Source organism: Zeus faber (genome assembly GCF_960531495.2).
Source record: "Zeus faber genome assembly, chromosome: 1".
In the NCBI taxonomy this organism is placed as follows: Eukaryota; Metazoa; Chordata; class Actinopteri; order Zeiformes; family Zeidae; genus Zeus; species Zeus faber.
Genome location: NC_137193.1, coordinates 54,917,001 through 54,937,287, shown reverse-complemented (window position 1 = coordinate 54,937,287; position 20,287 = coordinate 54,917,001). Strand labels below are relative to the sequence as shown.

General features: G+C 40.5%; 3 protein-coding genes across 4 annotated transcripts in view; 2 read left to right on the top strand and 1 right to left on the bottom strand.

The window, feature by feature from the left end:
• The first annotated feature begins 668 nt into the window (after positions 1-668).
• On the top strand, positions 669-12,674 carry inpp5d (inositol polyphosphate-5-phosphatase D). Of its 2 annotated transcripts, none has more exons than XM_080001847.1 (27): positions 669-871; positions 3,226-3,289; positions 4,941-5,076; positions 5,232-5,385; positions 5,558-5,698; positions 5,810-5,900; positions 5,991-6,059; positions 6,232-6,309; positions 6,434-6,557; positions 6,693-6,799; positions 6,982-7,084; positions 7,177-7,373; positions 7,476-7,593; positions 7,746-7,842; positions 8,248-8,386; positions 9,206-9,314; positions 9,429-9,517; positions 9,859-9,940; positions 10,021-10,110; positions 10,224-10,334; positions 10,426-10,505; positions 10,602-10,689; positions 10,787-10,933; positions 11,046-11,112; positions 11,213-11,419; positions 11,536-11,981; positions 12,283-12,674. In XM_080001847.1, exons 1-27 carry the CDS (start codon positions 732-734, stop codon positions 12,321-12,323), a joined length of 3,315 nt encoding a protein of 1,104 aa, XP_079857973.1. In that variant the 5' UTR covers positions 669-731; the 3' UTR covers positions 12,324-12,674. The 2 variants fall into 2 exon arrangements, with proteins under 2 accessions (XP_079857973.1, XP_079857972.1); XM_080001846.1 differs by having other exon boundaries at positions 6,217-6,309.
• Positions 12,675-13,452: 778 nt separating this feature from the next.
• Positions 13,453-15,158, top strand: smx5. Its single transcript, XM_080010718.1, has 5 exons — positions 13,453-13,486; positions 13,783-13,850; positions 14,160-14,190; positions 14,287-14,346; positions 14,444-15,158. Exons 1-5 carry the CDS (start codon positions 13,484-13,486, stop codon positions 14,567-14,569), a joined length of 288 nt encoding a protein of 95 aa, XP_079866844.1. The 5' UTR covers positions 13,453-13,483; the 3' UTR covers positions 14,570-15,158.
• Positions 15,159-16,835: 1,677 nt separating this feature from the next.
• The window catches only part of bcl6aa (BCL6A transcription repressor a), a 4,009-nt gene continuing 557 nt past the window's right edge, over positions 16,836-20,287 (bottom strand). The window contains exons 3-8 of the mRNA XM_080005091.1: positions 19,298-20,245; positions 18,487-18,668; positions 18,166-18,333; positions 17,917-18,047; positions 17,440-17,577; positions 16,836-17,336 (exon numbers count right to left, since the gene is read on the bottom strand). Of these exons, the coding sequence (XP_079861217.1) occupies positions 17,193-17,336; positions 17,440-17,577; positions 17,917-18,047; positions 18,166-18,333; positions 18,487-18,668; positions 19,298-20,245 (1,711 nt within the window). The 3' untranslated portion in view covers positions 16,836-17,192. The remainder of the gene's footprint in view (positions 17,337-17,439; positions 17,578-17,916; positions 18,048-18,165; positions 18,334-18,486; positions 18,669-19,297; positions 20,246-20,287) is intronic.

The window sequence follows — 20,287 nt, the reverse complement described above, 5'->3', positions numbered from 1 at the left end:
TCGGTTCTTCTCTTATTTGAGCAAGATTTCCTGTCCATCACATGCACAGTGCAATGTGGGCTTAACTCTGTTTTTCTTGAATCATATGGGTTATTGGTGTTTCTAGTTGTTTGAAATCAACAGCACAGTCGTTCTGCACAGGTAGTACACATCACGGATGTTCATAGATTTAACATTCATACTAAATAGAATAGAATGGCTTCTTCAGAACTTCAAAAGGATAATGGTTCAGTGCATTTCTTCAACGCACCTTCCTATAACTGTTTCATTTTTGTTAAAAAGCAACAGCTGCCCTCATACTTGTAACCTCTTTTAATCACTTCCCCTTTACAAAAGTTGTCTATCCCTCATTCACACACACTGCTTTACAGCACAATGTTTCTCGTACTGTAGGACAGTCCAGAATAATAATAATTATATATAAATAGAAATAAAAAAGATTCTGCTGGGTTTTCTCGATAATAATTTGAATTATGTGGCCGACTTCTCCGGCTCAGAGCTTTGTGTTGGGTTGGACAGGCTGCCTGGTCGTCCTCATGTGTAACTTTTAGAATAAGGAAGTACAGCGTTGTGTTGGTCGTGGCTTCCTCAACATCTACAACAGGAAGAGAGGCGCAGAATGAAACAAGAGAAGGGACATACAGGCACAAATAGTGGGAGATGAAAAAGGTTGAGAAATAAACACAGAAACTTTTGGATTATTTAGCGTAGCTCTGTGGGTGGGAGGCAGGATGCCGAATTTCCAGCCTTGGTACCACGGCAATATCACCCGATCCAAAGCTGAGGATCTGCTCTCCAAAGCAGCGAGGGATGGAAGCTTCCTCCTCAGGGGCAGTGAATCCATACAAGGAGCTTATGCCCTGTGTGTTCTGTAAGTAAACTCTCCTGAGTCTTTTACTGCTCTTTATATCTACTACCAACTATCTACTACCTACTACCAACCATGTACTACCTACTACCAACTATCTACTACCTACTAACAACCATCTACTACCTATTACCAACTATCTACTACCTGCTACCAACTATCTACTACCTACTACCAACTATCTACTACCTACTAACAACCATCTACTACCTATTACCAACTATCTACTACCTGCTACCAACTATCTACTACCTACTACCAACTATCTACTTCCTACTACCAACTCTCTTCTACCCCTACCATCTACTACCTACTACCAAACATCTACTACCTACTACCAACTATCTACTACCCCTACCATCTACTACCTACTACCAACTATCTACTACTTTTTACCAACAATCTACTATCTACTACCAACTGTTTTCTACCTACTACCAACTATCTACTACTTACTACCAACCATCTACTATCTACTACCAACAATCTACTACCTACTACCAACTATCTATTACCAACCATTTACTACCTACTACCAACTATCTACTACTTACTATCAACAATCTACTAACTACTACCAACTATCTACTACCTACTACCAACCATCTACTACCTACTACCAACCATCCACTACCTACTACCAACTATCTACTACCCCTACCATCTACTACCTACTACCAACTATCTACTACTTATTACCAACAATCTACTATCTACTACCAACTATTTTCTACCTACTACCAACTATCTACTACTTACTACCAACCATCTACTATCTACTACCAACAATCTAATATCCTCTACCAACAATCTACTACCAATTACCAACCATCTACTACCTGCTACCAACAATCTAATATCTTCTACCAACAATCTACTACCAACCATTTACTACCTACTACCAACTATCTACTACTTACTACCAACAATCTACTAACTACTACCAACTATCTACTACCTACTACCAACCATCTACTACTTACTACCAACCATCTACTACCTACTAACAACCATCTACTATCTACTACCAACTATCTTCTACTTACTACCAACCATCTACTACCTACTACCAACTATCTACTACCTACTACCAACCATCTACTACCTACTACCAACTATCTACTACTTATTACCAACAATCTACTACCTACTACCAACTATTTTCTACCTACTACCAACCATCTACTATCTACTACCAACAATCTACTACCTACTGCCAACTATCTACTACCAACCATTTACTACCTACTACCAACTATCTACTACTTATTACCAACAATCTACTACCTACTACCAACTATTTTCTACCTACTACCAACCATCTACTATCTACTACCAACAATCTACTACCTACTGCCAACTATCTACTACCAACCATTTACTACCTACTACCAACTATCTACTACTTATTACCAACAATCTACTACCTACTACCAACTATCTACTACCTACTACCAACTTTCTACTACCCCTACCATCTACTACCTGCTAACAACCATCTACTACCTACTACCAACCATCTACTATCTACTACCAACTATCTACTACCTACTACCAACCATCTATTATCTACTACCAACTATCTACTACCTACTACCAACTATAGACTACCTACTAACAACTATCTTCTATCTTCTATCTATCTTCTCCTACTTAATACCTACTATTTATTACCAACTATCTACTATTTACTAAACATGCTGCAGAAAGTTGTTAAGCATCCCCCATGATGCAATGTGAGATATTTAATGGCAAAACGTCAAATATGTATAACTGTACACACTGACAATATTTGTATTGGATGTGATCTAACAGTACGAAAGGGGATAGATATTACATTTCTAAATAACATGTACTGTGTTTAGGGCGCTTCGGACCAGTGTTCTTAAACCTTGTGTTGTGAAAATAACTATTTGAATTCCATTTTTATTTCACAGCATGTAATGAGATTAACACCCGACATTTATATTATTTCCACAGGAATAACACGTGAGACTATACAAGGCTGGGTGTGAATTGATTTGCATGAGTGCTGCCATAAAGCAACACTGTTAGAACCTTATTCATCTATTTATTTGCATCAGTCAGCTATCATTTGAATATTGAGACAAAGGGCGACTCTTTAAAACAAGAAAACAATGAAGATCCCAAGGCCGTCACATATGTCGGGATTATTTGCTAAAAAAAAATCCCATTCATCTTCTCCAAATGGATACAAATTGTGCATGCAGTGTGCCAGTCAGAATTTAATTTAAACAAATTTTGTTCCATTTTTTCATTCTATTTTTTTTCCATTTCACATCTTTTTCAATAGAAAATCTACATATTTTATTTAATTGTCTGTCTATTCAAAACAGATACCAGAACTGTGTGTACACATATAGAATCCTGCCAAATGAGGAGAAGAAGCTCTCAGTCCAAGTGGGTACCATAATCTCAAGTCATCGTGTCTCATAAAGACTCCGGTTTATTATCTTTATTTATTTATTATTTATTATCTATTTAATTTTATTCTATTCATTTTAATTTCACCATTTTAATTTAAATTCTTAACTTTCTTATTATTCGGAGTACGCATTTAATTTGTTGGTTTTTAGCTATTTAGCAACTCATTGTATTGAATTGTGAATATGAAATGCATACCAAACTGATAATAAGGCACAAATAGTCATTGCATAACACTTCCTTCATTTGGTTCTTGGTTGTGCTGGGTGGTTTAAATATAGCAAGAGCTTTCATTTCACTGTTGCTTCCTTGGGTCAGAAGCTGAGCTAAAAAAGGAAGCAGACATCTTGCGCTTTTTTCACATTAGAAATCTATATGTGGTGCTCAACGTGTTTAACGTCAATAAGCACAACCTGGTGGCTGGTATGAACTTAACTTTACATTATGACACCATTACATAGGATATGGAACTGAAAGGTGCATTGCTTTTTGCGTGGACTTAAATATAAACAATAGCAATGAATTTAAGTAAGATAACTCTTTGGTTAACACAAAGATTACCGTTACAGTAAAGTAGAGATAGTTTAAAAGACTTAATCATCGATCTATTCTGAGGATACAAAGTGTGCAAGGGCCTGTGGTTAGGGTTGAGGTTAACGTGCTGTATCACCTTCAGCTAATTTATTTTCTTTCAACTGGGAGTGACTTCATTTGTACGCCATCATTGACACAGTATTGTAGCTGGTATTTCTTTTACATTTACATTTAGTCATTTAGCAGACGCTTTTATCCAAAGCGACTTACAATTATTCAAACACCGACGGACGCAGCCATCAGGAGCAATGAGGGGTTAATTGTCTTGCTCAAGGACACTACAGCATGCTAGCAGGAGGAGCCTGGGATCGAACCAGCAACTAGATCACTAGACCACCAGCTCTACCGCCTGAGCTACTGTCCCCCCTAATTCTAAAGTACATTTGATAAGGTTTTTCTGCTCCATGTGTGGGTGAAAAAAATGGATGGATGGATGGATGGATGTTGGACAGGTGGATGTTGGATGGATGGATGGGTGTTGAATGGATGGATGGATGGATGTTGGATGGATGCATGGGTGGATGGATGGATGTTGGACAGGTGGATGTTGGATGGATGGATGGGTGTTGAATGGATGGATGTTGGATGGATGCATGGGTGGATGGATGGATGGATGGATGTTGGACAGGTGGATGTTGGATGGATGGATGGATGTTGGATGGATGGATGGATGTTGGACAGGTGGATGTTGGATGGATGGATGGATGTTGGATGGATGGATGGATGTTGGACAGGTGGATGTTGGATGGATGTTGGATGGATGGATGGATGTTGGACAGGTGGATGTTGGATGGATGGATGGATGTTGGATGGCCGGATGCTGCTTGATTTTTTTCTTCTTGCAACAAGGATGAATACACTTGCTTTTTCAATGACGTATTCATCAACATGAACAATAGAGATCTTCTATTCTTGGGCATTGGGAAATAGCTTTGAATACAAAAGTCTATGGCGCTCTTCTGGAGCACCTGAAGAAATAGAGTCTGAGAATGAGAGAGAGTTGTGGGACGTGTCTCCTGTTTTTGTTCTCCAGGCATCTGAGGGCGTTCCCATCAGGTTCTTCTCGGTGCTGTCCGACCTGGTGGAGGCGTATTACAGCCCCAACATGGGGCTCATCACTCAGCTGCAGTTCTCGGTCCCCAAAGAGGAGGAGCTAGATGAGGAACCAGGTTCAAACATCTCCACATCTGCCCACTTTCTCTACATTTAGAGAGAATAGACAGAAGCTGTGGCCTTGCCTCTAATGACAGCCAAGGGTCAAAGTTATTACCAATACCTCAATCAGTTGTCGTTAGTAATATCTGTTCTGGTCTTTGCTCTACAGAGATGATAGACCAGCCACCACAACTGCCACCAAGGAACTTTATGGCCAATGATGGAAAAGAAAGTTTCCACAGTGATCTGAAAGGCTCCGAACATGCCCGCTTGTCGTTGTCAGACACCTTTCTGCAGAGACTTCAACAAGTGGACATGTCAACGTATGAAAGCTAAGGCTTGTGAACTCATGATAACTTCAGTTCAGTCATTATATTGCCAGTAAACACAATTTGGCATACAGTAGCAACTAAGAATGCCCGGCTAGCCACATTCAGTGTTTGATTTAGACGCGTTGATAAAAAGCGAGTTAACAATTTGCGTTATGCACCCCAGCGTACCTGAGGATCACCAGAGGGCCATCCAGGAATACTTCAAGACCTCCATTGGCTTGGATGCTGAGCAGGTTCAGAACGGTAACCCCAACCTCCCTTGTCTCAAGAAGCTCACTTTGGTGATCTGCAAAAATCTGAACAGGTACAATTTCCAGGCCTCCGTGTTTCCATACATGCCTCTCTAGCCTCATCGGGCAGCATCGTACGTGATAATTTTTCCCGTTTTGAACACGCTATGCTCTGCGCTTGGTAGTGAAATCTCCCGTGTCTTGCCGACTCTGGAAGCCTTTCAGCGAGTGCTGGACCAACAGCTCTCCCCTGGGCTTGGGCGGTTGAGGAATCAAGTGGGTATATTATATATTGGCGATATTTATTCTTGCTATTTATTTGGCTAAAACACTCTTTCTCTATTTTCTCTTACTTTCAAATTTTAGGTTTCTGCCGAGCCCATATCCTTTAAGCTCGAACAGCTGACAAAACAACTATATTCAATAGAAGAGAAGGTAGCGTAAGATGCTGCGTAACTGTCATGTGATTTAAAGACTTTTCAGTTCTGCGTTTCAATAACCAGTTCAATATTAGTTGTTAGTTGCTAAGCTTAATGTTGCTTTTAAATAAGTGATTCTCTTTACATATTAAATTTGTGTTACTTTATTAAAGAAAAATCTATTTCAGGCTAAGAATGCCGTCTTTGAGTCTGTTGGCTATGATGGAGGCCACCGAAAATCTCTGATACCCCCTGTTACTTTTGAGGTGCGTGGCATCTGAATATAGTACTACACTGTATACTGCCGGAGGACGGAGAAAAATAAACATGCTATCGCTGTTTGTTCTAAGTTTGTTTGACAAGGATCGGGTTCCCCTCTGATCCATGCAGGTCAAGTCAGAATCTCTTGGGATTTCTACAAAGATGTACCTGAAGGTGGATGTGGAAAGGGGGAAACTCTATTTCAAGAAATCCAAAGATGGGCCAGAGGACAAATACTTTGCGCAAAATAAAAGTAGGTTGATCCAATGTGAGCCATTATTATGATTATTATTTGTATTGTTATTATTATTATTATTTTATTTTATTTATTTATTTTTATTTTTTTTAAGCTGCGATTTTAGCTTGATGAGACACTGTAATTATCCAGTTCTACAGTTGGTGAAATCTCAGAAAATGCATGCAAAACTTGTCATTGTGGTGGAGACGGACAAAGAGAAGATATTGCGTAAAGAGTTTAACTTTGATGACACCAAGGTACAGTAACTCAATAAACGTAGAGATAAAGCTTTGTAAGTCTGGCTGAATACTGCACTGTGTAATATGTGGTAACTTCTATTGATCTCTATGGTAATCATTAACATAATACATTTATAAGTGCCATCAGTTCATCAAATAGTAGTAGTTATAGTGATGAACTGTTATTTTGATTTCAACAGAAAAGAGAAGGATTTTGCCAGCTTCTCCAACAACTGAAAAACAAACACTCCGGCAAACCGGAGCCAGACATGATCACAGTTTTTGTTGGCACCTGGAACATGGGTAAAAGCGATCCATATGTATAACATGAGTACGCCAGTTTTGACATGAACCAAACGTATTATTAAGCAGGGATTCACACTATGAACTCACAGGGAATGCCACTCCGCCCCACAACATCAAGTCCTGGTTCCAGTGTAAGGGTCAGGGGAAAACGCCGGACGACACGGCCGACCACATCCCGCACGACATCTATGTGATTGGCTCTCAGGAGGATCCACTGGGTGAGAAGGACTGGACAGACACACTGAAAAATGTCCTGAAAGACATCACTAATATCAGTTTCAAGCTCGTGAGTGGTTTTGTATCATTCACTTTAAAAAATGACAACATTTTATTTCCGCCGATTTGCACTGTCCAGGTATAATAAGTGCGTTTTAACATGTCCGTTAAGGTGTCCGTTCACACCCTGTGGAACATCAGGATCGTGGTTCTCGCCAAACCAGAGCATGAGAACAGAATATCCCACATCTTCTCTGACAGTGTGAAAACGGGTATCGCCAACACTCTGGGTAAGTTATTTTGATTATTCTTTCGATTATTATGATTATTAGGTTAGGTTATTATTAGGTTATTATATTTCTGGATGATTTATCTATGAATACTCATGGTGCGTGCGTGCGTGCGTGCGTGCGTGCGTGTGTGTGTGTGTGTGTGTGTAAAGGGAACAAGGGAGCAGTGGGAGTGTCCTTCATGTTCAACAGAACATCCTTTGGTTTCGTCAACAGTCACCTGACCTCAGGCAGTGAGAAAAAACTCAGGTTAGCAGCAAAGCAATTTTGAGGAGTTAAGATGAATTCTCAACACTCTTCAATTTAAATGTGAAACTCCATGACAAATAACTAAGTTATATGTAAATGTATTTTTTCCAAGGACACCCAAAGTACAAATACTTTCAGTTTGAAAAATATACTTTATTCCATACTTTTCTTTAACTGTAACTACAAACATTTGTGTATTCAAAATGCACAGCTGTAACAAAAAACAGGAAATTCTTAACAAAGTCAAGGTTTTTACAGCAGCTGTTTTGGGAAAGCACATTCCAAATTGAAAGCTGAACTGATCCTGAGTGGAAGTTTGTTTTGATGACCCACAGATTGTTTCTCTTGAGGCTGAATAACCAAACATGTCACATACCATACGATGTTGTTCCGGGTTCTTTACAGACGCAACCACAACTACATCAGCATTCTAAGATTCCTGAATCTGGGAGATAAGAAACTGAATCCCTTTGATATCACAAATCGATTCACTCACCTCTTCTGGCTCGGTGATTTGAACTATCGCATTGAACTTGCATCCACGGTAAGTTAGGAACGATGTGGAGACCTGAAAGAGATATCAAAACAAAAGACAATAGAAATAATAATAGACTGTTAGACAATGAAAAATATAATTGAAATAACAATAGACTTTTAGACATTAGAAAAAGACAATTGAAATAACAATAGTCTTTCTGACAATAATAGAAAAATAGATGCAATAATAAACTTTTAGATAAGACAAAACCTCAATAGAAATATAATAGACTTTTAGATAAAATAAATGACAATTGTGACATGACAATAATAATAATAATAATAATAATAATAATAATAACAATAATAATAATAATAACAACAACAACAACAACAACAACAACAACAACAATAATAATAATAATAATAATAATAATAATAATAATAATAATAATATACTTTTAGACAATAGTAATAATAATAGACTTTTAGACAAAAAAGACAATAGAATTTATAATAATGTACTTTACTTGAAATGCAGGGACTACAATTACTACACATTCACACTCATGCTCTTTCTATGAGCTTTGAAACAATCATGAATAAAACTCTGAGTCAATCTTTAGGAAGCGTTCAGAAAGCATTTGGGTTGTAAAAGTCTTAACTTAATTAACTTAACTAAATTGCCAAACCACTGTTGTGCCACAAATAACCAGGTGGATTACACCGATCGCTCGTATCAATCACCATTTGTTAGCTGTTATATGATATTCACCATGTGATGCCGGTGCAAACAAAGATCACAAAATACCACAATACAGACAATAGACTTTGAGACACGAGCTGGAGGGATCGTTTGATTCTTTGCTTTTGTTTCTCTGTCTAGGAAGCCGAGAGCATTGTGGCGAAGATCAAACAGCAGCAGTACCAAGAGCTCCTCAGCAAAGACCAGCTGAACATGGAGAGGGGTGTGGGGAGAGTCTTCTTGCACTTTGGTGAGACACTCACCCGGACGTGCATCCCCGGTGAGGTTAGGGTATCATATAGAGTTGCTGTAACACCTCTTTGTGCTCTCTGCTGCTCGCTCGGCTCGTGTCCCCCACCTGCAGATGAAGAGGACATCAGTTTTGCTCCCACGTATCGCTTTGAGAGGGAGACGAGAGAGAAGTATGCTTACACAAAGGCCAAAGCCACAGGGGTAGGCGGATATTTTTTGCATATTTTTATTTATACTGTATCTATATATATATATTGCCATAGTGCACAAAAAAACGGAAAAGGCCGCTACAGTTTTAGTATTCGTTGATTTCGTAGCTGTGAAAGATTTGTGTGTAGGCGTTTAATTTGCTCACAACAAATAATGAATAAAGATAACAAATTCACGAGGCACTGGAACAGGCTTGCTAACTTTGTGATGTAGAGATAATCAGAGGTTGATCTGTAGTGTCGAAGTATGTTCGCGATGACCGCTATGGATTAAAATGACTTTAAACCAGCTGTCGAGAGCAATTGCTGGTAGTCTTTTTTTTTACCCTGCAGACAAAATACAATCTACCGTCTTGGTGTGATCGCATTCTGCGGAAGTCCTACCCTCTGGTTCACATTGTCTGTCAGTCATACGGTGAGCGAACCAATTTCATTCGTATGAACGGTCACTGTCATAAAAACGCAACCTTTTGGGTAATTATTTTTATTTTGCAGGCTGCACCAACGATATCATGACCAGTGACCACTCGCCGGTTTTTGCCACGTTTGATGTGGGGGTGGCCTCTCAGTTTGTCTCAAAGCACGGTAGCCTCGGTGTTAACCTTCCACAACAGATCATATGATGTGTGTCTCCGATACCGCCCCATGAAAGCCAGCATGTAAAAAAAAAAAAGACAGTGTATTATTTTTCCTTTCAGATCCAAACAGAGTATCTCAAGGTGGAATACAGTTCATGAACTGCGTTGCCACCCTGTACACGAAATCCAAGACCAAGTTCTTCATCGAGTACCACTCCAGCTGCCTGGAAAGTATGCCACGTCTGTTTCAAGAAGCCATTCCATTGTAATGTTTTAGAGGTTGTCGTGTGTTAACAACAAAGATGACCCTCGACGCTCACAGAAATTGTGAAGACTTCCGAAGGAGAGAACACCGAGCACTCAGACGGGTCAATCAAAGTTCGATTCGGCTCCCAAGTCGAGGTACGGCAAATCTGAGGGGACGCTTTTCATCGCGCAAGTTGAGTGGCACATCAAAATCACAAGGTATTCTTAATTTTTTCCACCTTTCTATCCAAGCTCACCCCCATCATCTCCGACCCCGAGTACCTTCTGGACCAGCACATCCTCATTTGTGTGAAATCCACGGATAGTGACGAGTCGTACGGTAACGAACGTGGATTCGCTGATACAGATCTTCTAAACCGAGCGTACAGACTTTATATATACCATATATCTCCATCTCGTCATGCTTTTTCACGCAGGCGATGGCTGCGTGGCGCTCCGAGCAGCAGAGTATTGTTACACAGAGTTTCACGTCACGCTGACACATCATGGGGAGAAGACGGGCACCTTGACCGGAGGCATCCAGCTGCGAACCTCTGAGGGAAAGCAGACAGAGAAGCTATACGGTGAATGTTTGATGACTCTCTGTCCACAGCGTTCCACCGTTGCATGTTGTAGTCTCCTTGTAAAAGACATAATTTCCCCTCAGCACATATTCGTATTCTGCTCTCCATACAGACTTCATCAAAGTTGAAAAGGACGACCACGCTACTTCAAAAGGCAAGGGAGCAGACGGCATCAACAAGTGAGAAATCGTATTCCTGCAAACTTTCATGCAAAAAAAACGTATTTATAGGAACTAAGGGGGCTGTGTTTTTTTTTTTTGAATGGTTTACGGTCGACAGATTCGCCATTCCCCAAGTTATGGAGCTCAGCAACCCCAGTTACATGGGCATGGGCTTGAATACCGGCTACACGACAGATAAGGGCTGGAGTTACACCATGTCACCAAAATCAGGCCCAGGTGGTAAAGACCTGAACCTGGGTAACCTCTCTCTGAAAAAGACAGACAAATCCATAAGCAGTCCCACTGGAAAAATGTGCGGTTCGATGTAAGTTCCCCTTTTTGATATAAAGTGCGTTCTAATTTCAGACAAATTACAATATAATAAAGGTACTAATAGAAATACTTTGTAAAACAAGATGTCTGCTGTGTCTATTTTTCTAGAGATGATGATGAGCCCACGGCAGAGATGTTTGATAATCCTCTGTACGGTGGAATGGGCAAGTCCCATGCTCGAGTGAAGGAACCAGAGCCTCAGCGCAAAGACTTCGCTCTTCCAGAACCCACGCCCGCCTTCCCTAAACCGACTGATGGGGACTGTGATCGCCCCCCGGTGCCCACCCCCCGAGTGCGATCTTTCACCTGCTCTGAGAACAACCCTCAGCATGCGGGCACCGCCCTGCCTCCCATTTCGGTCAAGAAACCTGTGATGCCCATGCGCTCAGAGGGAGGGCAGGCGCCATCCAGCAATCGCCCTCCTTTGCCGAGCAAGTCCCGGCTCTGCCCGGCAGAGCTCCAGACCCTAAAAGCCAGGGACTACAGAGACAACTCAGACCTCCCCAGTAAGCACTGGCACCCAGCAAAGCCTGGCCAGTCACAGGTCAAAGACGGTGAGCGAAACCTCTCCATCCATCATTTATGCATAATAATAATAATAATAATAATAATAATAATATAATAATAATAATAATAATAATAATAATAATAATAATAATAATAATAATAATAATAATAATCCTCATTATTATTATTATTATTATTATTATTATTATTATTATTATTATTATTATTATTATAGCATTGTTGTTAATATTATTATAAAAGATACAATAAAATGTAAAAATAAAATAAAATATCAAATAAAATAACAACAAATTAATGCCAAAACCCTTTGATCCTTCTTCTCTTTAGTGCATCCTGAGCCGTCGAAGATGGGCCGCTCTGTAAAGTAATAAACCTGTAAACTTGGTCATCTTTGGTTTGGCAACTCTGTGGACTGCAGATAAGAGATGTAAACCTGTTCACGTGAATAAGGGCCACAGCAGTTTTTGGGGCCAATCCAACTTAGAGGAGAAGAAGATTTTATTTGTGTTATGGCGTGCATGTCAAAGGTGTATTACTACTTCACATCGCTACGGAACTAACAAATAACTGTGTTGCATTATATGATACGTCCGACACTGGTTGTCACGCTGATGTCAGCACCGTGCTGTGTCAGGGATAACTTGCCCTGCACCGAAATTGCAGCATGTGCTTTGAATGGGTCAATTTACTTCTGCCAATAAAGCTTAAGTCATGGTCAAGTGGCATTCATCAGGGGTCCAGCCCCGGAGTCTGTTTTTTTTTTCATGCAAAAAACCTGCAGGTGTAGTGTAACTGACCTTCTCGTTTGGATGTAATTTATATATAACCTTAAGAAGACTGAATTGGCGTGATGAAAATCCTATTTTGATTCAACGATGTGATTTGATTTATTTCCAGGTTTATAAAATACATCTAATTATTGTTTTGATGTATGATTATTCTAGGATTGTACAGCAAATGACAAATATGGCCGATTGAATCAAGCATTGAAACATTTGTCTTTATCGACATAGTTTCCCCTTGGATTATACAATCAGAATGATAATTTTTAAAAAAATAGAATAAGAAGTAAATAAAAAAAAAAAAACAAGAATAGTCCAATATATAAAACATGCAGTATATGCATTGTGATGCTATGCACAGGATAAGCTATTGGTAGCCTGTCATTTAAACAACCAGTTGCTTTGCCACAATATCAATCTGAACATTTCAATGGAAAAGACAAAACATTGTACAAATAGGAAGCATGACAATCAATATCATTCAAATGTTTGGCTTTGACACTGAGTGATCATCCATTATGTTCGAATGAACGTAGTCCTAAGGAATGAAATGGTCAATGCCTGGGAAAGAGGAATCCATTACAATTGCTTTACGCCCTAAAATGAACTGTCTGCGCCTGGTTTTTAGCGCCACCTGGCGGAGTTGAAATGTAAACGCGGCAGCGCTCTACGCGCCGCGGCCGAAATATGACGTGGGATCGTACGTCATCAACCCGAGACGCAGGAGGGGGAGAAGCTGCTCGACAATGGTGAGAATTCAAATCCAACACGACAACGTGGAGCTTCTCGTGGGGACAGAAGCTCGCACACGAAAGCGTCACCCGCTAAAAAACACTCCACCGACCTGTGAAGAGAAGAATTTAATTCGAATCATCTTATGTGCGGCCACCTTGACGTTCTGCTTTCGTTTGCCGTGCTAGCTCCGTGTAGCGAGCTAACCGTAGTTTACATTTGTTTCAATGGGTTCCCGTGCTCCGTTGTTAGCATCTAGCGCTGTACGTTTACCCCCCCCGAATACGCTCTAAAGTGGTGTTGTGTTGTTTAGCTCTTCTACTCGTTCTTCAAGTCGTTGGTGGGGAAGGATGTGGTGGTGGAGCTCAAAAATGACCTGAGGTTGGTGCCTACGTTCTCCACCTGATTTCCTCAGTCTTCACAGTTTCCTGCGACGTCAGAGTGGATTGTGGCGCTCGATTGATTCATTGACTTTTTTTTTTTTTTTTTAACATTTATTTCAGACATTTAAGAAACAATAAGATAAACAACCATCAGAAATGAAAAGCTACATGATATAAAACAACCTGCAAATTCTTCACATTTCACATAAATATTCCAATGAGACATGTGCATAAAATAAAATGCAGGTTCAATATATGCAAACAGTTCATGTTTTTGTTGATTTTGTTTTTGATTTTTTTCCCCCAGCATCTGCGGAACACTCCATTCGGTTGACCAGGTGGGAATATATTTGAATCTTTTGAGGCCTTGTGGGTCAACTTGGCTTCTCATTTTGTCTAAGATTTGTTATTTTCCTGTTGTCGTGACGTTGCAGTACCTGAACATCAAGCTGACGGACATAAGTGTCACAGATCCAGAGAAATACCCGCACATGGTACGCGACACGACTTCGACACCCTGGGGTTTCAGTCATTTTAGCACAAACAACATATATGAAGATGAGTAAACTCTTGATTTTTATTTTCCCATAGTTGTCCGTAAAGAATTGCTTCATCCGGGGGTCCGTGGTCCGATATGTCCAGTTACCCGCCGATGAAGTGGACACTCAACTGCTGCAAGACGCAGCACGGAAAGAAGCCATGCAGCAGAAGCAGTGATAACGTCCTGTGATGGGATTTCTTTAATTTTTTTTTTTGGCGGGGGGGGGGGGGTATGGGGGACTGAAGAATTTTGTTTTGTTGTTGTTGTTGTTGTTCTTCATATTCAGATCACTCAGTATCATAAGTTAAATAAAATAGGTTCATTCAGCAATACTGCTGATTGTTTGACACTTGGAAAGGCATTCCCTGCATTAGCAGGCTCCATATTGGGGAAAATATGTTGCAGGAATGTAGCCTACCTCCAAACCCTCTTGATCATTTTTTTTTTTTCTTCTTCCCCCCCAATTGTTTGTGTTATGCCTTTTTGTTGCAGTTTCTTTTTTTCTAAATAGAGCAGTTGTCCCTCTATTCAATTTTAGTTGATCTGTAGACTAGGTTGTTGTGGTTGCTTATAATCAAGACCCCTGCGTTACTTTGAAAAATGAGGACTTTTGGGCAACAATTTATTGTTTTGTCTTTTGGACAAGATGGAGGTATGGTCTATTTCACATCTTAATACAAAATGTCTCTATTGACAAGTCTTTAAAGACCATTGTTTATCATTTTTATATATGGAAAACAAAGATTAAACTTTTTTTTTACCCTATATTGCTTTTTTTTGTCATTTGTAATTGTTTTTATAGATTGTGAAACTGTTGACTTCAAGTTACAGCCTTTACTATGATAATCGTTCTCAGTATATCCATATAGTAAATCGTTTCTGGTCACTTGAATCTCTCAGCAGGATGTTAGAGGATTTCAGTAGAAATCCTCAACTCTCTTAACGTGGGTTCACGTTGGTTCTCCAACGCTTTTCGGGAGATTCTGTCATCTTTTATGCAGTAAAAGGTGCTTCTTCAGAAGTGGTTAGATTTAGGTATTTCGTTATGCGGATGTACAATGTATACATAGGCTACAGATGGTTATTTTTAGGTCAACCTATGAGATTCACAGCAGCCTTTCTCAAATAATAACCTATGCACATCTCTTACGGGAGAAAATATTTCCATTTATTTTTCAGGTTATTTTTCGGTATTGTGTAAGAGCTGGTTAGGTTTAGGGGGGGCTTTGCTGTGTTTAAAATTTAGCCTCAGCGCAAGCCCACTACCTATTTTTCTTGTTTGCACAACTGCTGTTCTTTTTAAAACACTGTGGCTAGTGAGGAATTAACTTAATTTTATTACACATTTTTATAAAGTCCAAATTTGGAGGGAGAAGTTGCAATATATCGAGGATTCAGTTGCAAAGAAGTGACTATTCCAGATCAGCGTTCTGAAAACTTTGATCGGAAGATTTCAATGGCAATCTTGGGTCAGTTTTATCTGATCAAGAAATCAGATTTTTCGTGGAATTATATGATTTTTCATTTATCACATGCTCAGCCTCAGGCAGACTTCAATGTATATGTAACTCGAGTTCCTGGTTAATACATTGAAATTCGATACCTTTATTTTACATTCATACATCTATAACATTGTACATTTTTTTTTAATGCATTAAAAAAAAATCCGAAAACAAGTCCTGAAGATTTACAGCTCAAGCAACGATGATTTTGCATGGTTTAAGGTTGGTGACAGACATTTAAACACACAACGCATGTGTGTTTAAATGACACACACACACACACACACATGCTCAATCTCACTAGAATGTAGGACGTGACGTCCTGGAGTTGTACCTTAACGAAGCTGGGATCAAAGGAGGAGAATTCAGTCACCATAGATAAAGGCACATTGAATACACAGTGTATGTACAAACTAAACCTTGACGTTCACAATTTTACTGTAGATTCTAGAACAATGAAACAAAACTGTAAACCTTCACTTAAGAATGACAAAACCAAAATTCACATCAATACAAATACATTTTGAAACAAAATATTTTCCTGGTCATAAAGTCAGTACCTTAAAATGCATATTTCAACACAAATTGTGGATCTGCTCTGCCCGCAGAGGGAATCCTGTTTTTGTTTTTTAAATATATTACAGATTGTCACAAAAATTCTGTAGTTGCCTTCTTCATGTATGCTGACAATTGGCAACAGCAGTAATGCTACATGCAATTAATTTACAGAGAGCAGCAAGAATTCTGATATGTTTTAGAAACCAATTATGCCAATTTCTAACCCCCCCCCCCCCCCACACACACACACACACACACACACACACACACACACCTTTCAGATGAACATGAAAACTTGACATGTCACAAGTATATTCACATCTAGAGTTAAAAAAAAAAAAAAAAAAAAAAAAGTATAGACAGACTTTATACAGCCGTGAATTTCATAATTGTTAAAATATATGTACCACCAATCAATCAAAATTTGAATACTTTGAAAAAAGTAAATTCTTTGATATAAAATACTGTTTTGTCAAAAAAAATGGACTGTTTACATTCCATTCCTCACAACAAAATAAAGCTTTATATATGTACTTTAAAAGCTTGGAAACACTTCTACCATAGCTATATATATCTATATAGAAACAAAGTGTTTACATAAAGTGGAAACCCGTTTAGAATGGCATTACGCTGCCGATAAATTTCTCTTTTTGATCAACACAGTGTGGCACTACTATGATTGTACAAGTTGGACTCTTTTAAAATGCCGCGGTCAAGATGGCCCCCCCACACTTCCTGCTCAGCACGCCTTGGTGAGGTCTGTCGGCATCTCCGTGTTGGACATGCGGTACTGGATCTTCGTGTTGGTGATGGCCCCGTGTTTCTGGCGGAGATGGAGTCGAAGCTGACTCTTGTGGCGGAAGTGCAAGTTGCATTTTTCACACTGACAAAAAGGCAGAACATTTTTAAATTTTCTCATACCTTAAAAAAAATCATATTTAATAAATAATAATAAAATTTGATTTGGCGTGATATGCTGAACTCACATGATAGGGTTTCTCTCCTGTGTGTATACGCAAGTGGCTCTTTAGCGTCTGCAGGTGACGGAAGCGTGTTCCACAGATCTCACAGGGATAAGGTTTCTCGCCGGTGTGGATCAGCACGTGGGCACGCAGATGAGCCACCTGAAGGAATTCGACATTTTTAACAAAACTATTCCACGGCTGGTTTTTACATGTGATGATAAGTCCCATATTCGGTAGATTGCCATGCCAACACAATATGGGGAAGCCAATTTGAAAATGTATTTCCCCCCAACCAATCATGGAAGCACATCAGTTGGTATTCTTTATTGAAAGACAAAATTAAATAAAAAAAAAAAAAAAAAAAGATACCCTTGGAAATTCATATCGCTAGGAACGTTTAACCCAGCTAAGACCAATATGACCCATAATTGATAGTGATCAATATAAAAAAAACGAAAAAAAAAAAAAGCATGATGTTTACCAATGAAAGAGTCTCACCTGTACAAAACGAGCTCCACATGTCTCACATTTGTATGGCTTCTCTCCAGAGTGGATGCGAGTGTGAGTCTTGAGGTTAGCTGGTCTGTTAAACTGAGCACCGCAAATATTACACCGATACGGCTTCTCTCCTACAAGAGGGGGGGGGGGCAATAAGCACATGCTTGCAAAATAATTGAGATGCACATTGTGTCAGGGTCACAGTGAACTCACTGCATAGTGAGTGAGCGTGTGTGAGCGTGTGTGCACCTGTGTGGACGGTCTTGTGGCTGGCGAGGTTTCCTTTGTAGCGGAAAGCCGCCTGGCAGCGATCACACTTGTATGGCTTGTCGCTGTGCACTTGAAGCATGTGCTGCTTCAGAGCCTCATCTTCAGCAAACTTGGAGTCACATTCATTGCAAAAGAACGTTCCATTTTCTGTGACGGAGAAATAAGAAGCATTAAAATTGAACTCTGGGCCAATGTAATAAAAACACAATCGTTGACCCCATGTTAAGACGGCAACATTAAATTATCTGTTTTTTTTGGGGTTTTTTTTTCCCCTGCTGTGATAAACGCTCACACGCTCACCGCAGCTGGAGTCAGAGTACTCCGAATGCAGCTCCGCCATTTCCTCCGCCAAACGAGACCCAGAGGTGTTGGGGCAGATGTCTGAATGCTGCGGTGACTGAGATCCACACGAAGAACAATTTCTAATGTTCAGGTAGTGGGAAGGGTGGCCATCGCCTTTCCTCTGCGATCCCTCGAGCGCTCTATATGTAAAAAGCATCCAAAAATATATATATTACATAACTACAGCAGCTCATCAGCCTTTTCAATACCCATATTCATAAAACACACCAGGTACATGAAATGCTCAGGTTGTGGAGCAAAATGTCACGACTGCTGGACAGAGCAGTGGTGAAGTAGAAATCAATGTGTAGGATTTTGTTGCATGGTGTTAAAGTCAATAGAATTCTTCCCAAATTACGTCAAATATCTGCTTATGTACTACTACAATAAGGAAAAGTTGTGAGCAATGTGGATTTAGATTTGGGTTTAAACTTCCATCTATTACACTGATAATTCTATGGATATGAAGCACTTATTTGGACAGATTACAGAACATCAGGTTTTTGAATATGCACACTGTAATTATGTAGTTCTACATCAGAAAATGTGTAGTTCTGCATCAGTAAACATGCAGTTCTACGTCAGTATTATTACTTACAGTATTATTACAGTATTTATTACATTTCACTGCATATATGTATGAAAGTATGTATATGTATGTGACAAATAAAAATCTTGAATCTTGAGTAAACATGCAGTTCTACGCAGGTAAACATGCAGTTCTACGTCAGTCATGCAGTTCTACGTCAGTTGCTCAGAGTGGACTTACCTATTGATGATGTTGTTGAGCCGGCTCGCCTGGGGCACAGGAAGGTCCTCGTTCTGGCCGCTGCTCTTGGTGGTGGTTTGCAAGTCGGGGTTCTCGGCGTCGCTGGGATGGTGGTAGGGCTGGAGGCCATGGCTCTGAGGCGAGCGGAGCGCCACGTCCTCCTCCTTTGTGCTTTGGTTCAGCACGATGAACTTGTACTTCTTCCAGTTGCGAGCCTTCGGGTCCGGCGTGCCTGGTGGAGCCTGGGCTCTGGCGGCCTGGGAGAGGCCGGCGTTCTTGCTGCTGCTGGACTCCGTCGGGGAGTTGGGCTGGCAGTCGGATTTGAGCGGGCTCTGAGGGCTGCTCATCAGGCTCTTGCGTCCGGCGGTGGAGATCCCGAGAGGGTAGTGCTGGTGGATCATGTCCTCCTCCGCTTGTGAGGCATGTTCTTTGGCCAGCTCTTTCTGGTGCTCCAGAGCCAGCGCGGGGAAGCCGCGCTTCCGGGCGCCGAGACCAACGGACTGTCCCAGCCCCTCGTGGGCTTCCTTCCTCATGTCATCATCTCTCACCAGCTCCCTGGCGTAGGTGGCAGAGTGGATCATGTTTGAGGGGCCAGTGACGACCGCCCTGGTGTACTCTGCCCTGGTGGTGCTGGTGCTGTCATGCGGAGAACAATGCTTGTGATGCATGCCACCCTTTGAGAAGTCAACAAATGCATTTTTGGCATCCGTCAGCTTGCAGAGGGGAAAGGGGAATCCTGGCATGGGGAACTGACCGTAGAGATGATAGTTACTGGGGGTGCTGACTCCAGTGAACATGTTTGGACCATAGGGCCTTCCGTCCCTGAACGGCGCTACGCGGCCGTGCAAACTGTCAACGACATCATGAGGCCGGTAAGCGTGAACATCCTGAGGTAAGACCAACGGACTGATCAAAAATTCATCTCTGGGTAACTTGGCTGACGGATCGCTGTGGGAAGAATAAGATGCTTAAACTTTACAGAGAAAGGGA

Bases quoted from the DNA above. Each gene is read 5' to 3' on its own strand.
- inpp5d (XM_080001846.1), top strand. From the start codon at position 732: ATGCCGAATTTCCAGCCTTGGTACCACGGCAATATCACCCGATCCAAA. The intron at 9,315-9,428 runs GTGAGACACTCA...CCCCACCTGCAG, and splicing joins GAGAGTCTTCTTGCACTTTG to ATGAAGAGGACATCAGTTTT. The intron at 10,506-10,601 runs GTACGGCAAATC...TTTCTATCCAAG, and splicing joins GATTCGGCTCCCAAGTCGAG to CTCACCCCCATCATCTCCGA.
- smx5 (XM_080010718.1), top strand. The intron at 13,851-14,159 runs GTTGGTGCCTAC...TTTTTCCCCCAG, and splicing joins GAGCTCAAAAATGACCTGAG to CATCTGCGGAACACTCCATT. The intron at 14,191-14,286 runs GTGGGAATATAT...GTGACGTTGCAG, and splicing joins CACTCCATTCGGTTGACCAG to TACCTGAACATCAAGCTGAC.